Below are 12,171 nucleotides of genomic sequence, written 5' to 3' on the forward strand. Positions count from 1 at the left end.
AAAATTATTACATTTGTGGGTAAAGTGCATTATTACATTTGTGGGTGAAATTATTACATTTGTGGGTAAGTGTTATTACATTTGTGGGCGTTATTACATTTGTGGGTAAAGTGTTATTACATTTGTGGGCGTTATTACATTTATGGGCGTTATTACATTTGTGGGTGCAACACCCCCCCCCCCCCCTGAAAAAAAGGGAGAGAAAAAATTCCACCAGAGAATAACCATAAAAAGCCTAAAGGAGTAAAAGTTATATTATTCATTAGTTATATTAGTTATATTATATTGAAGTTATAGACTTTGTCACAATCCATCACAACATTAGCTTTTCCAATAGTAAGAGGGTTACAAATTTTGCTTGCTCGCTCGCTTCAATCGCTTACATTGAGCAAAAATTTTGCTCTATATGCCATGCTTGGCCCCTCAAGATTTTCGGCTCATCATGCCATTGACATAGCCCATTAGGAAATGAAAAAATTGAAGATTGTGTTCAAGTTTACCAACTCTTTTCAGAACATCATTAAGACTTAAAACGTTCTTGTTGGCCAAAGAAAATAATGCCTTGTTATCAATTCTTTAGAGTTAGAAATGTTTTTTCTCACCTGCGAAGCAGAGTGAGACTATAGGCGCCGTTTTGCCGACGGCGGTGCGGCGTCAAAACCAAATATTTAATAACCGAATGTTAAGTTTTTGAAATGACAGCATAACTTAGAAAGTATATAGACCTAGTTCATGAAACTTGGACATACGCCTCATATCAACAATGCTCTTCATTATTTTTTTCAGAAGAGACACTTTTATTGGTTTACCTATGCATATAACAAGCTTAATGATTGGTTGATGACAGAATATTGAGCGTGTCAGAGATAAAATAGGGGACATCCTTACAGAGACGACATTTTACAGAATACCAATTTAAGGGTTCCAGGACAATATCCCTCCGGACAACTACCCCCGGACAACTTTAATCCGGACAATTACCCCCCGGACAACTACCCCCGGACAATTACCCCCAGAAATCCTCTCCAGCATCAATGTTAGAATTAAGCGGGACCCATTGTAAGTCGGTGGCACAGGTTTTCGAAATAATTTCTACTTTGAGTAGAAGAAATAACCAGTTGTCTCACGATGTAGCAAACGTAGTAGGAAAGCGACGTTTCGTCTGCAAGCTGCTAGACTTCGTCAGGCAATGAGCAAAGACGCTGCTGCGCACGGGTTATATAGCGTCGGGAGCTATTGTCTGGCTCCACTCGGGCGTGAGCCGCGCTGTGATTGGCCGGAGCCGCTGGCCAATCAGGGTCCGCGCTGGTGCTTGGTGCCCGCTGGGGTGTGCACCGCGCGCTGTGATTGGCCGATGCAGCCGGCCAATCAGCGTCCGCGCTGGTGTCAGGCACTCGCTGGTGCGGGCGCCGCGCGCTGTGAACCGTAGATGCAGTATGCCGTCGGATGGTAGGTAACCATTCATCAGGGATCTCAATGCCGCTGTCCTTGTTGATATTGCTCGGGTGCAAACGGATCTGGATCGCTTCCTTAATGCGCCGCGTATACCAATGCTTATCATTAGCGATGCAGCTGACCTCATCCCAGTTAGGTGGATGATCGGAGTCCCAAGCATGTTCTGCAACAGCAGAGCTTTCGGTGCGCCTAAGCCGAACATCACGGCGATGTTCCTTCATGCGTTCCCCCACAGGTCTACCAGTCTCACCGATGTACACTTTGTCGCAGGTCGAGCAAGGGATCTTATAAACAACCCCATCGCGTCTGTCGGGGATCGGGCGGTCTTTCGGACGGACCAGCTGGCTGCGGATGCTGTCGAACTTAAATATAACTCGGATGCCATGCTTCTCCAAGCGCCGGCGGAGAAGATGCGCGATACCATCAACAAACGGGATTACTATAGCGGATTTAAATTGCGTAAGCTGTTCGGACGGGGCGCTCTTCTTCTTAGCGACGCGGTTAACGAAGGAGCGCGGGTAACCGTTAGAAATAAGAGCCGAGGTGATGTGTTGCTTCTCTGTAGCTGTGCAATGGGGCTTAGTAACGATGCGTGAAGCTCTGTCGTAAAGACACTTCACTACCCCGCGCTTAACGGACTTCGGGTGATGCGAATCATAAGCAATGTACTGATCGGTGTGCGTGGGCTTCCTGTATACGGTGGTGTACAGTCGGCCGCTGGTGTCACGGTGCACCAAAGTGTCTAGAAAGGCAATGCGCTCGTTGCACTCTATCTCCATGGTAAAACGGATGGAGGGCTGCTGCGAATTCATGTGGCTCAAAAGGTCATCGGCGGCGGATCTATGCGTGATGATAAACGTGTCATCTACGTATCGCTTCCAAACTCTAGGGGCGCAGTCGGGCGGGCAACTACTCAGCGCACGTTCCTCAAAAGCTTCCATGAACAGGTTAGCGATCACCGCGGAAACAGGGCTGCCCATGGCTGCTCCTTCTTGCTGTTCGTAGAAATTGCCGGCAAACATGAAATACGTAGATTGCAAAACAAAACTCAAAAGCTCAGTTACCTGGGCCGGAGATAACTGTGTGCGCTCGGGTAGGCTCTCATCACGTTCGAGCCTGCTAAGTGCGACCTTGCATGCGGCGTCGATGGGTACATTGGTAAACAATGATACCACATCAAATGAAACCATGACCTCATGTTCCTGTATGGTTTCGCTGCGCAGGAAATCAACAAACGACGCGGAGTTATGGACAGCATGCCCATTGGAACCAACTAAGGGAGCAAGAATATCAGCGAGATACTTAGACGTGTTGTTTGCTGCGACGGTTTTAGCTTACGGTAGGTAGAATCATCGATGTCACCATTCTTGTGAAAGCCGCGAAGAATAGTGGAAAGCTTGCGGGAGAGGCGATCGGTCGGGTCCTTCCCGATAGCGTGATAGGGGCCGGATTCGATTAACTCGGACATCTTGGCGCGGTAGACATCGGTGTCCAGAATAACACTGGCGCGGCCTTTCTAACGGTTACCCGCGCTCCTTCGTTAACCGCGTCGCTAAGAAGAAGAGCGCCCCGTCCGAACAGCTTACGCAATTTAAATCCGCTATAGTAATCCCGTTTGTTGATGGTATCGCGCATCTTCTCCGCCGGCGCTTGGAGAGGCATGGCATCCGAGTTATATTTAAGTCCGACAGCATCCGCAGCCAGCTGGTCCGTCCGAAAGACCGCCCGATCCCCGACAGACGCGATGGGGTTGTTTATAAGATCCCTTGCTCGACCTGCGACAAAGTCTACATCGGTGAGACTGGTAGACCTGTGGGGGAACGCATGAAGGAACATCGCCGTGATGTTCGGCTTAGGCGCACCGAAAGCTCTGCTGTTGCAGAACATGCTTGGGACTCCGATCATCCACCTAACTGGGATGAGGTCAGCTGCATCGCCAATGATAAGCATTGGTATACGCGGCGCATTAAGGAAGCGATCCAGATCCGTTTGCACCCGAGCAATATCAACAGGGACAGCGGCATTGAGATCCCTGATGAATGGTTACCTACCATCCGACGGCATACTGCATCCACGGTTCACAGCGCGCGGCGCCCGCACCAGCGGGTGCCTGACACCAGCGCGGACGCTGATTGGCCGGCTGCATCGGCCAATCACAGCGCGCGGTGCACACCCCAGCGGGCACCAAGCACCAGCGCGGACCCTGATTGGCCAGCGGCTCCGGCCAATCACAGCGCGGCTCACGCCCGAGTGGAGCCAGACAATAGCTCCCGACGCTATATGACCCGTGCGCAGCAGCGTCTTTGCTCATTGCCTGACGAAGTCTAGCAGCTTCCAGACGAAACGTCGCTTTCCTACTACGTTTGCTACATCGTGAGACAACTGGTTATTTCTTCTACTCAATCCTTCACCACGATGAACCTCTTCCACATCAATTTCTACTTTATCTTACGTTAATAACTTTTTCTTGTTTCTTTTATATTGCTCTTTCTCCTGTTCTCTCATTTTCTTTTTTCTAGCGGTTCCTTCTGCATCATGAAAAATAGGGAGGGGGGGGGGTCTTGCACCCGAAACCTGTTTGGCTATGCATATATGCATATATATATATATATATATATATATATATATATATACATATATATGAATATATATATTGCAAAGAAATGGATGAAGAAAACAATGGTAGACGTAGCTTAAATCAAGGTTCCCCACAGCTATCTACCCTTTGGAAAAATTGGTTATGCCGAAAAAATGTCTCCGCCGGGAATCGAACCCGGGCCCCCAGCTTTGAACGCCGGTGCCTTAACCACTAGACCACAGAGACGGGCCAGTGGCTAGGCCGACCGAGATCCGATTGACCGTCAGAAAGACAGATTTTCGACACTATACCAATTACCTTTGTCGGGTGAAGGTGGGTTTTGAACAATGACAAGCCGTCATGCCTCAGCTGGATCAAAGCTATTGCTTCGATACAGTACACGTATGTGAGAAAGTATACAAATGTGTGAAGCTATACATGTACAACAGCTTTGGCAACTCTTTTATTTAAATATTGCAAAGAAATGGATGAAGAGAACAATGGTAGACGTAGCTTAAATCAAGGTTCCCCAGAGCTATCTACCCTTTGGAAAAATTGGTTATGCCGAAAAAATGTCTCCGCCGGGAATCGAACCCGGGCCCCCAGCTTTGAACGCCGGTGCCTTAACCACTAGACCACAGAGACGGGCTAGTGGCTAGGCCGACCGAGATCCGATTGACCGTCAGAAAGACAGATTTTCGACACTATACCAATTGTCATTGTTCAAAACCCACCTTCACCCGACAAAGGTAATTGGTATAGTGTCGAAAATCTGTCTTTCTGACGGTCAATCGGATCTCGGTCGGCCTAGCCACTAGCCCGTCTCTGTGGTCTAGTGGTTAAGGCACCGGCGTTCAAAGCTGGGGGCCCGGGTTCGATTCCCGGCGGAGACATTTTTTAGGCATAACCAATTTTTCCAAAGGGTAGATAGCTCTGGGGAACCTTGATTTAAGCTACGTCTACCATTGTTCTCTTCATCCATTTCTTTGCAATATTTAAATAAAAGAGTTGCCAAAGCTGTTGTACATGTATAGCTTCACACATTTATATAAATATACATATATTGTTACGAATAAACTTGATAGTATCGTATTAAGGTTAAGTTTATTTCAATATTTTATTATATCATGTAGTTAGAATTAATATTGTGCTCTTCGGAACAAGGCTAACGGACTGTTTCCATGGTTTCGAAAAAGGATTGGGATGGCAATGGGATGAACTGTGTAAAAAAGTGAAAGGTGACGTCTTTTATTTTATCGGGCGAAACTTAGTCGTTCTTTTCTTTTCAACCCTATATGATTTTGATTCGAGATGAAAGTTAATTATCTTGACTATTAGCTGAACTGATTAACCTTTCTACCCAGAGGTGGACTTTTGTCTGAGCTAGTGTTTCAACGCGTTGAATAGTGAGATTTGGATTGGAACCGAGTTTGAACATGTTTCTGCACAACATGTAAATGAACTATTGGGACTACACACACATACCGGAGTACACTTCTGAGATGTATTATACACAACATTAATGAGAACTGCACAGTGAACGCTGTCAACTAGTTCAACATAGCGGATGAACTTTATGCAATTAAATCGCGAACTCCATGGACTGTGAGTACACCATGAAAACCCCTGAATAAAACTGAAGTGTCGCTGCTAATACCGTATGGGCCCCAACGATCCGCAACATGTATTTTTGGTAACTTAAGGTAAAATTTAATCTAGATCTAGAAGTAGAACTATATAAGCTAAGTCTAAGTAGGCCTAACGTTTTAGGCTTAGTCTGAAATAGCGAGTTCATAGTCATAATCCACTAATAGCCGAAATAAAGGTAAAATGCCTTGGGATTGAGTGACGGTCATACAAATTGTAAAATAATGTTCGATTTACAAGTTTATTGAACCTGCTGATATTATAATTAAAGCATGGTGTTGGAGATTGGAAGAAACTTTTGTTTTTTTTAACTTTGTTTACAAAATGCAAACTTTTGATTAAAGGTCCAAAGCAGGACGATTTCATTTTTACTTAACTATATGATTGCTTTAGTGTAATTTTTTTGTGAGTTTGAAGTAGAGATAAATCTCTGTCATAACAAATGGGGGCTTGTTGTCCGGGAGATGAACGTATTCAAGTCAGATCTCTTTGAGTATTGCTTACAATATTGATATTACATGGTGGTTTTCTTTGTTAGCTCATTTTTCTTGATAAACTGACAATATTTCAGTATGGCAGAAGAATTAGATATTGGAAAATTTATGCAGGCCATATCCCTTGGTGAGATCAAGAAATTGAAAAAGAGTGAGTTGAAGGCAGTCGCCAGTCACGTGGGCTTGAAGATAGAGTCAAAGCTGAGAAAGGATGAAATAGTTGACATTTTATCTGACCATTTTGGACTCGAGTCAGTAGATCGCAAAGGCAACGGCAATATTGATGTTGAGTTAGCGAAACTAGAATTAGAGAAAGAGAGACTAAAAGTTGAAGCCAAGCAATTAGACATAAAGAAGTTGGAAATGGAATCTAGTCTGAAGTATACTCGGTTTGATTTGGCTAAAGAATCAAGACTGGTGCCAAAATTTTGCGAGGATGAAATTGATGCTTTCTTTTTGGCTTTTGAGAAGTTAGCTAGGAGGTTAGATTGGCCTAAGCAATTTTGGACGCTGCTTATTCAGACTGCTCTTGTTGGTAAGGCCCAAGAGGTATTTTCGTCTTTGTCTGAAAAAGAATCGGAAAATTATGAGTCAGTGAAGGCAGTTATTTTATCTGCATATGAATTAGTACCTGAGGCTTATAGGCGGCAGTTTCGGGAGGCTAGGAAAAAGTCAGATCAAACATACGTTGAGCTTGTAAGAGAAAAGACGATGTATTTTGATCGCTGGGTTGGTGCTTTGATAATCAAATCTGATTATGAGTCTCTTAGGGAAGCAATGATCTTAGAGGATTTCAAGGGTTCTTTGCCTACTCAGACTAGACTACATGTTGAGGAGCAAGGGATTACCCAGCTGCATAGGGCTGCTGTAGTATCTGATGAGTATGAACTGTTGCACAAGAATAAAGTGGGCCCTAAATTTGAGAGTGTCAAGGAAGGGTCGCTACCCAGGTCAAATGTTAGGTCGGATATGAACTCTCAGTCCCAGCATGAAAGCAAAGCAGGTGATCCGCAGGGTGCGCGGGGTAAATCTAAATTGCAATGCACGTATTGTTCAAAGAAAGGACATACAGAATCAAAATGTTGGAGGTTAGCATATGATAAACATGACAAGAAGGAAGTGATGTTCATCAAACCGAGTACAACAGAGCAGGTTGGTAGAGAAGTAGACCGAGGAGATAAATGTCGTTTGACTAAGTCTGTTGATGATTCAGTAGAAGGGGCGACTGATGGTTTTCGCAGTTTTCTGTCTCATGGTACTGTGTCTCACTCTGATGGCGAATCTAGGCCAGTTGTTATCCTTCGGGATACTGGGTCGTTGCAAAGCCTGTTAGTTGCAGATGTCGCACATTTGCCTGAGGATAGTTGGACAGGGCTATATGCGCTTGTAAGGGGCATTGGGGAAGGCTATATCTCGGTGCCACTGTACAAGGTATTCCTAGAGAGTGATATTGTGTCTGGGTTGGTTTCAATTGGTGTAGTTTCTAGTCTGCCAATGGAGGGCGTGCATATGTTGATGGGCAATGACTTAGCCGGTGAGAGAGTTAGAGGTTCGCCTATAGTGTCTGATGATCCTGTTTCTGGAGCCGAGACTGAGCAATTGCAGGATGACTTCCCTGGCATATTTCCTGCATGTGCAGTAACAAGGTCGCAACTTCGTAGGTCTAAGAGAGATGATGCTGAGTCGGTGGAGTTCAGTGATAATTCGGAGGTCTTGTTGGCGGAAACGTTCTTTCAGGATTTGGAGAGGAGGGCGGACGAGACAGAGTCTAATGGTGAGAGGTATTGTCGGTCATCTCTGATCAAGGCTCAAAACGGTGACCCTTCACTTCAGCGGTTGTTTGCAGTGGCAATTTCTGAGGAGGAAGCTCAAGATAGCCCACAGTGTTTCTACATAAAATCCGAGGTCCTGATGAGGAAGTGGAGGCCTCCGTCAAGACCAGCCACAGAGGAATGGTCGATACTTCACCAGATTGTTTTGCCTCAGTCTTATCGGCAGGAGGTTCTGAGGATGGCACATGAAATTCCGGTAGGCGGTCATCTAGGCACCAGGAAGACCCGGTCTAAAGTTACCAAGCATTTCTTTTGGCCCGGCTTACATAAAGATGTGTCAGAATTTTGCAGGTCTTGCCACACTTGTCAGATGGTGGGGAAGCCCCAACCTTCTTTGAAGCCCGCACCTTTGATCCCAATTCCGGCGTTAGGTGAACCTTTCAGTAGAGTGTTGGTAGACTGTGTCAGCCCATTGCCTCGAACCAAGTCAGGGTGTAAATATCTTTTGACAATCATGGATGTGTCCTCCAGGTTCCCTGAAGCAGTACCTTTAAGGACGATTACAGCGAGGACGGTTTTAGATGCATTGTTGCACTTTTTTACGAGATATGGCCTTCCGAAGGAGATACAGTCGGATCAAGGATCCAATTTTATGTCTGGTGTTTTCAAGCAGGTCATGTCTGAATTGGGTGTTCACCACCTCAGATCCACAGCTTATCACCCACAATCACAAGGTGCAATCGAGAGGTTTCATCAGACTTTGAAGACGATGATCAAAGCATACTGTGCAGATTTTCCAGATGATTGGGATAAGGGTATTCCTTTCTTGTTATTTGCTATCAGAGATGCTCCGAACGAGTCTACCACCTACACGCCTTTTGAGCTTGTGTTTGGACACGAGGTTCGGGGCCCCCTTAAGTTGGTCAAGGAGAAGCTCTTAGAGGAAGCAGGACCTGAAGAGTGCAATATCTTGGAGTATGTATCTAACTTCAGGGGTAGACTTTCAAAGGCATGTGACCTGGCAAGGGAACACTTAAGGATTTCACAGAAAGACATGAAGGTCAGAGCTGATCGGAAAGCCAAGGTTCGAAGTTTTTCGCCGGGTGACAAGGTGTTGGTACTCTTACCTATTCCGGGGGAACCTCTGAAAGCAAGGTTCAGTGGCCCTTATGTTGTCATTAAGCAGTTGAACAGTGTAAACTATGTGGTGAGCACACCAGATAGGCGAAAATGTCGGAGAGTATGCCACATCAACATGCTTAAGAGATACTACGAGCGTGAGTCAAGTGCACCAGTGGTGGTGGCTACCATGTCTGATGTAGCTGTTACGGCGCTTGAGGAGGATACAGAGGGGTCGAAGCCCTGTGGTAAAGGTGCGTGTGGGCATAGTGACCTCAAGGAAGCCATACCTCCTAAACTTTCTAATTCTGAGACAGTTAGGGACTTGGATGAAGTCTTGGATTATCTCCCTGAGGGTCGTAGACGTGATATTATTGATTTGATCGGTGACTTTCCTAGTCTTAGCTCTGACGTCCCAGGGAGGACATCATTGGCTGTGCATGATGTGGATGTAGGGGACGTTGACCCTATCAAACAGCATCCATATCGCTTAAATCCCACTAAAAGAGACCAAGTTCGGGCGGAAGTTCAAATGATGCTCAATAATGATATCATAGAACCTAGTAAAAGTTCCTGGAGCTCGCCTATTGTCCTTGTACCTAAACCTGACGGTAGTCAGAGATTCTGTATCGACTATCGCAAAGTCAATAATGTAACAAAGACTGACTGCTACCCACTTCCCAGACTGGAGGATTGCATTGACAGAGTAGGAAACGCGAAGTGTGTCAGTAAGATAGATCTATTAAAGGGTTATTGGCAGGTGCCATTGACAGACAGAGCGAAGGAAATTTCTGCATTTGCCACCCCGGATGGGTTCTATCAATGTAAGGTAATGCCCTTTGGTCTTAAAAATGCCCCTGCCACATTTCAGAGATTGATGAATGAAGTCACAAGAGGTATTGAGAACTGCGTAGTGTATATCGATGATATTATCATCTTCAGCGACACTTGGGAGTCTCATCTATCACAGTTGCGCAATCTCTTTGAGAGACTGGTCAAAGCTAACCTGGTACTAAATATCCAAAAGAGTGAATTCATGAAGGCCAGGGTAACGTATTTGGGACACATTGTAGGTCATGGTGTTGTTGCGCCTAGAGATGCTAAAGTTGAAGCTATTTTAGCTTTCCCACGTCCGACTGGCAGACGCGAGATTCTGCGCTTTCTAGGCATGTGTGGCTTCTATCGAAGGTTTGTGCCTAATTTCAGCTCCATAGCAGTGCCTCTGACAGACCTGTTGAAGAAAGGGGTTAGGTTTGTTTGGTCTGAGCGCTGCCAGCAAGCATTTGACTGCTTAAAGGCCATCCTTACTCGGGATCCTGTGCTTGCAGCACCGGATTTTAGCAAGCCTTTCAAGTTGGCCATTGACGCGAGCGACATAGGAGTAGGAGCGGTACTGTTTCAGGCCGATGACAATAAGGTAGACAAGCCTGTCGGTTATTTCTCACGCAAGCTTAATGGGTACCAAAGAAAATACTCGACGGTTGAGAAGGAAACTTTGGGTTTGGTGCTTGCTGTTCAACACTTTGAGGTTTATGTCACTAGCGGTGTTGGGGATGTACAAGTATACACTGACCACAACCCGCTTTCTTTTTTGGACAAATTCAGGGATAAGAACCAGCGATTGTTTCGTTGGAGTCTCCTCTTGCAGCCTTACCCTTTGAAAATAGAGCATATTTCGGGTAAAAATAACATAATCGCGGATGCTTTGTCTCGAGTCTAAGTTCGCGTTTCTGTGTATATACGTTGATATAAACCTTGTGATGCTTGTGAAAGTGTTAAAAAGTGATACAGGTAATAATTGTATGGCTGTGCCATGTGTTATATATTTACCACTTTGTGACTTGTTGTTGATCACAACTATGATGATGATATTACTAGGGAAGTGATAATATTTTGCTTTGAAACAACCTTGTTTTCCTCAGTATGATATTTATCTTAATGACATTTTTTTTTTCTTTATGGGTGGAGGCATTAGAAATAGTGATTTTTATTCTATTTTTTTAACAGGAAGAAGCAGAAAATGAAAAAAAAAAATGTCATGAACTTTCCTGTTAGAAAGAGGTGGTTTTCGAACATAAACAAAAGAAAATGTCAAGATGTTACATTTTACTTTCAATTTGTTTAGAGATTTTTACAAAGAAACCTTTGAAGAAGTATATGCGATAAAAGAAAAATGTAATATTATTTAATTTTCAAAACATTTTTCTTTTCTTTTAGGGTGGAGGTGTTACGAATAAACTTGATAGTATCGTATTAAGGTTAAGTTTATTTCAATATTTTATTATATCATGTAGTTAGAATTAATATTGTGCTCTTCGGAACAAGGCTAACGGACTGTTTCCATGGTTTCGAAAAAGGATTGGGATGGCAATGGGATGAACTGTGTAAAAAAGTGAAAGGTGACGTCTTTTATTTTATCGGGCGAAACTTAGTCGTTCTTTTCTTTTCAACCCTATATGATTTTGATTCGAGATGAAAGTTAATTATCTTGACTATTAGCTGAACTGATTAACCTTTCTACCCAGAGGTGGACTTTTGTCTGAGCTAGTGTTTCAACGCGTTGAATAGTGAGATTTGGATTGGAACCGAGTTTGAACATGTTTCTGCACAACATGTAAATGAACTATTGGGACTACACACACATACCGGAGTACACTTTCGAGATGTATTATACACAACATTAATGAGAACTGCACAGTGAACGCTGTCAACTAGTTCAACATAGCGGATGAACTTTATGCAATTAAATCGCGAACTGGACTGTGAGTACACCATGAAAACCCCTGAATAAAACTGAAGTGTCGCTGCTAATACCGTATGGGCCCCAACGATCCGCAACATGTATTTTTGGTAACTTAAGGTAAAATTTAATCTAGATCTAGAAGTAGAACTATATAAGCTAAGTCTAAGTAGGCCTAACGTTTTAGGCTTAGATTGAAATAGCGAGTTCATAGTCATAATCCACTAATAGCCGAAATAAAGGTAAAATGCCTTGGGATTGAGTGACGGTCATACAAATTGTAAAATAATGTTCGATTTACAAGTTTATTGAACCTGCTGATATTATAATTAAAGCATGGTGTTGGAGATTGGAAGAAACTTTTGT

General features: G+C 44.1%; 3 protein-coding genes across 3 annotated transcripts; 2 read left to right on the plus strand and 1 right to left on the minus strand.

Moving 5' to 3' along the window:
- Positions 1-1,172: 1,172 nt before the first annotated feature.
- Positions 1,173-2,645, minus strand: LOC121416817. The gene has a single exon (XM_041610331.1). The coding sequence runs from the start codon at positions 2,643-2,645 to the stop codon at positions 1,173-1,175; it is 1,473 nt and encodes a 490-aa protein (XP_041466265.1).
- A 329-nt stretch (positions 2,646-2,974) lies between these two features.
- LOC121416506 lies at positions 2,975-3,813 on the plus strand. Its single transcript, XM_041609996.1, has 2 exons — positions 2,975-3,611; positions 3,648-3,813. Exons 1-2 carry the CDS (start codon positions 3,280-3,282, stop codon positions 3,781-3,783), a joined length of 468 nt encoding a protein of 155 aa, XP_041465930.1. The 5' UTR covers positions 2,975-3,279; the 3' UTR covers positions 3,784-3,813.
- Positions 3,814-6,252: 2,439 nt separating this feature from the next.
- On the plus strand, positions 6,253-10,785 carry LOC121416818. The gene has a single exon (XM_041610332.1). It carries the CDS (start codon positions 6,253-6,255, stop codon positions 10,783-10,785), a length of 4,533 nt encoding a protein of 1,510 aa, XP_041466266.1.
- The last annotated feature ends 1,386 nt before the right edge of the window (positions 10,786-12,171 follow it).

The sequence above is a fragment of the Lytechinus variegatus genome, chromosome 6 (assembly GCF_018143015.1).
Source record: "Lytechinus variegatus isolate NC3 chromosome 6, Lvar_3.0, whole genome shotgun sequence".
NCBI classification, from domain to species: domain Eukaryota; kingdom Metazoa; phylum Echinodermata; class Echinoidea; order Temnopleuroida; family Toxopneustidae; genus Lytechinus; species Lytechinus variegatus.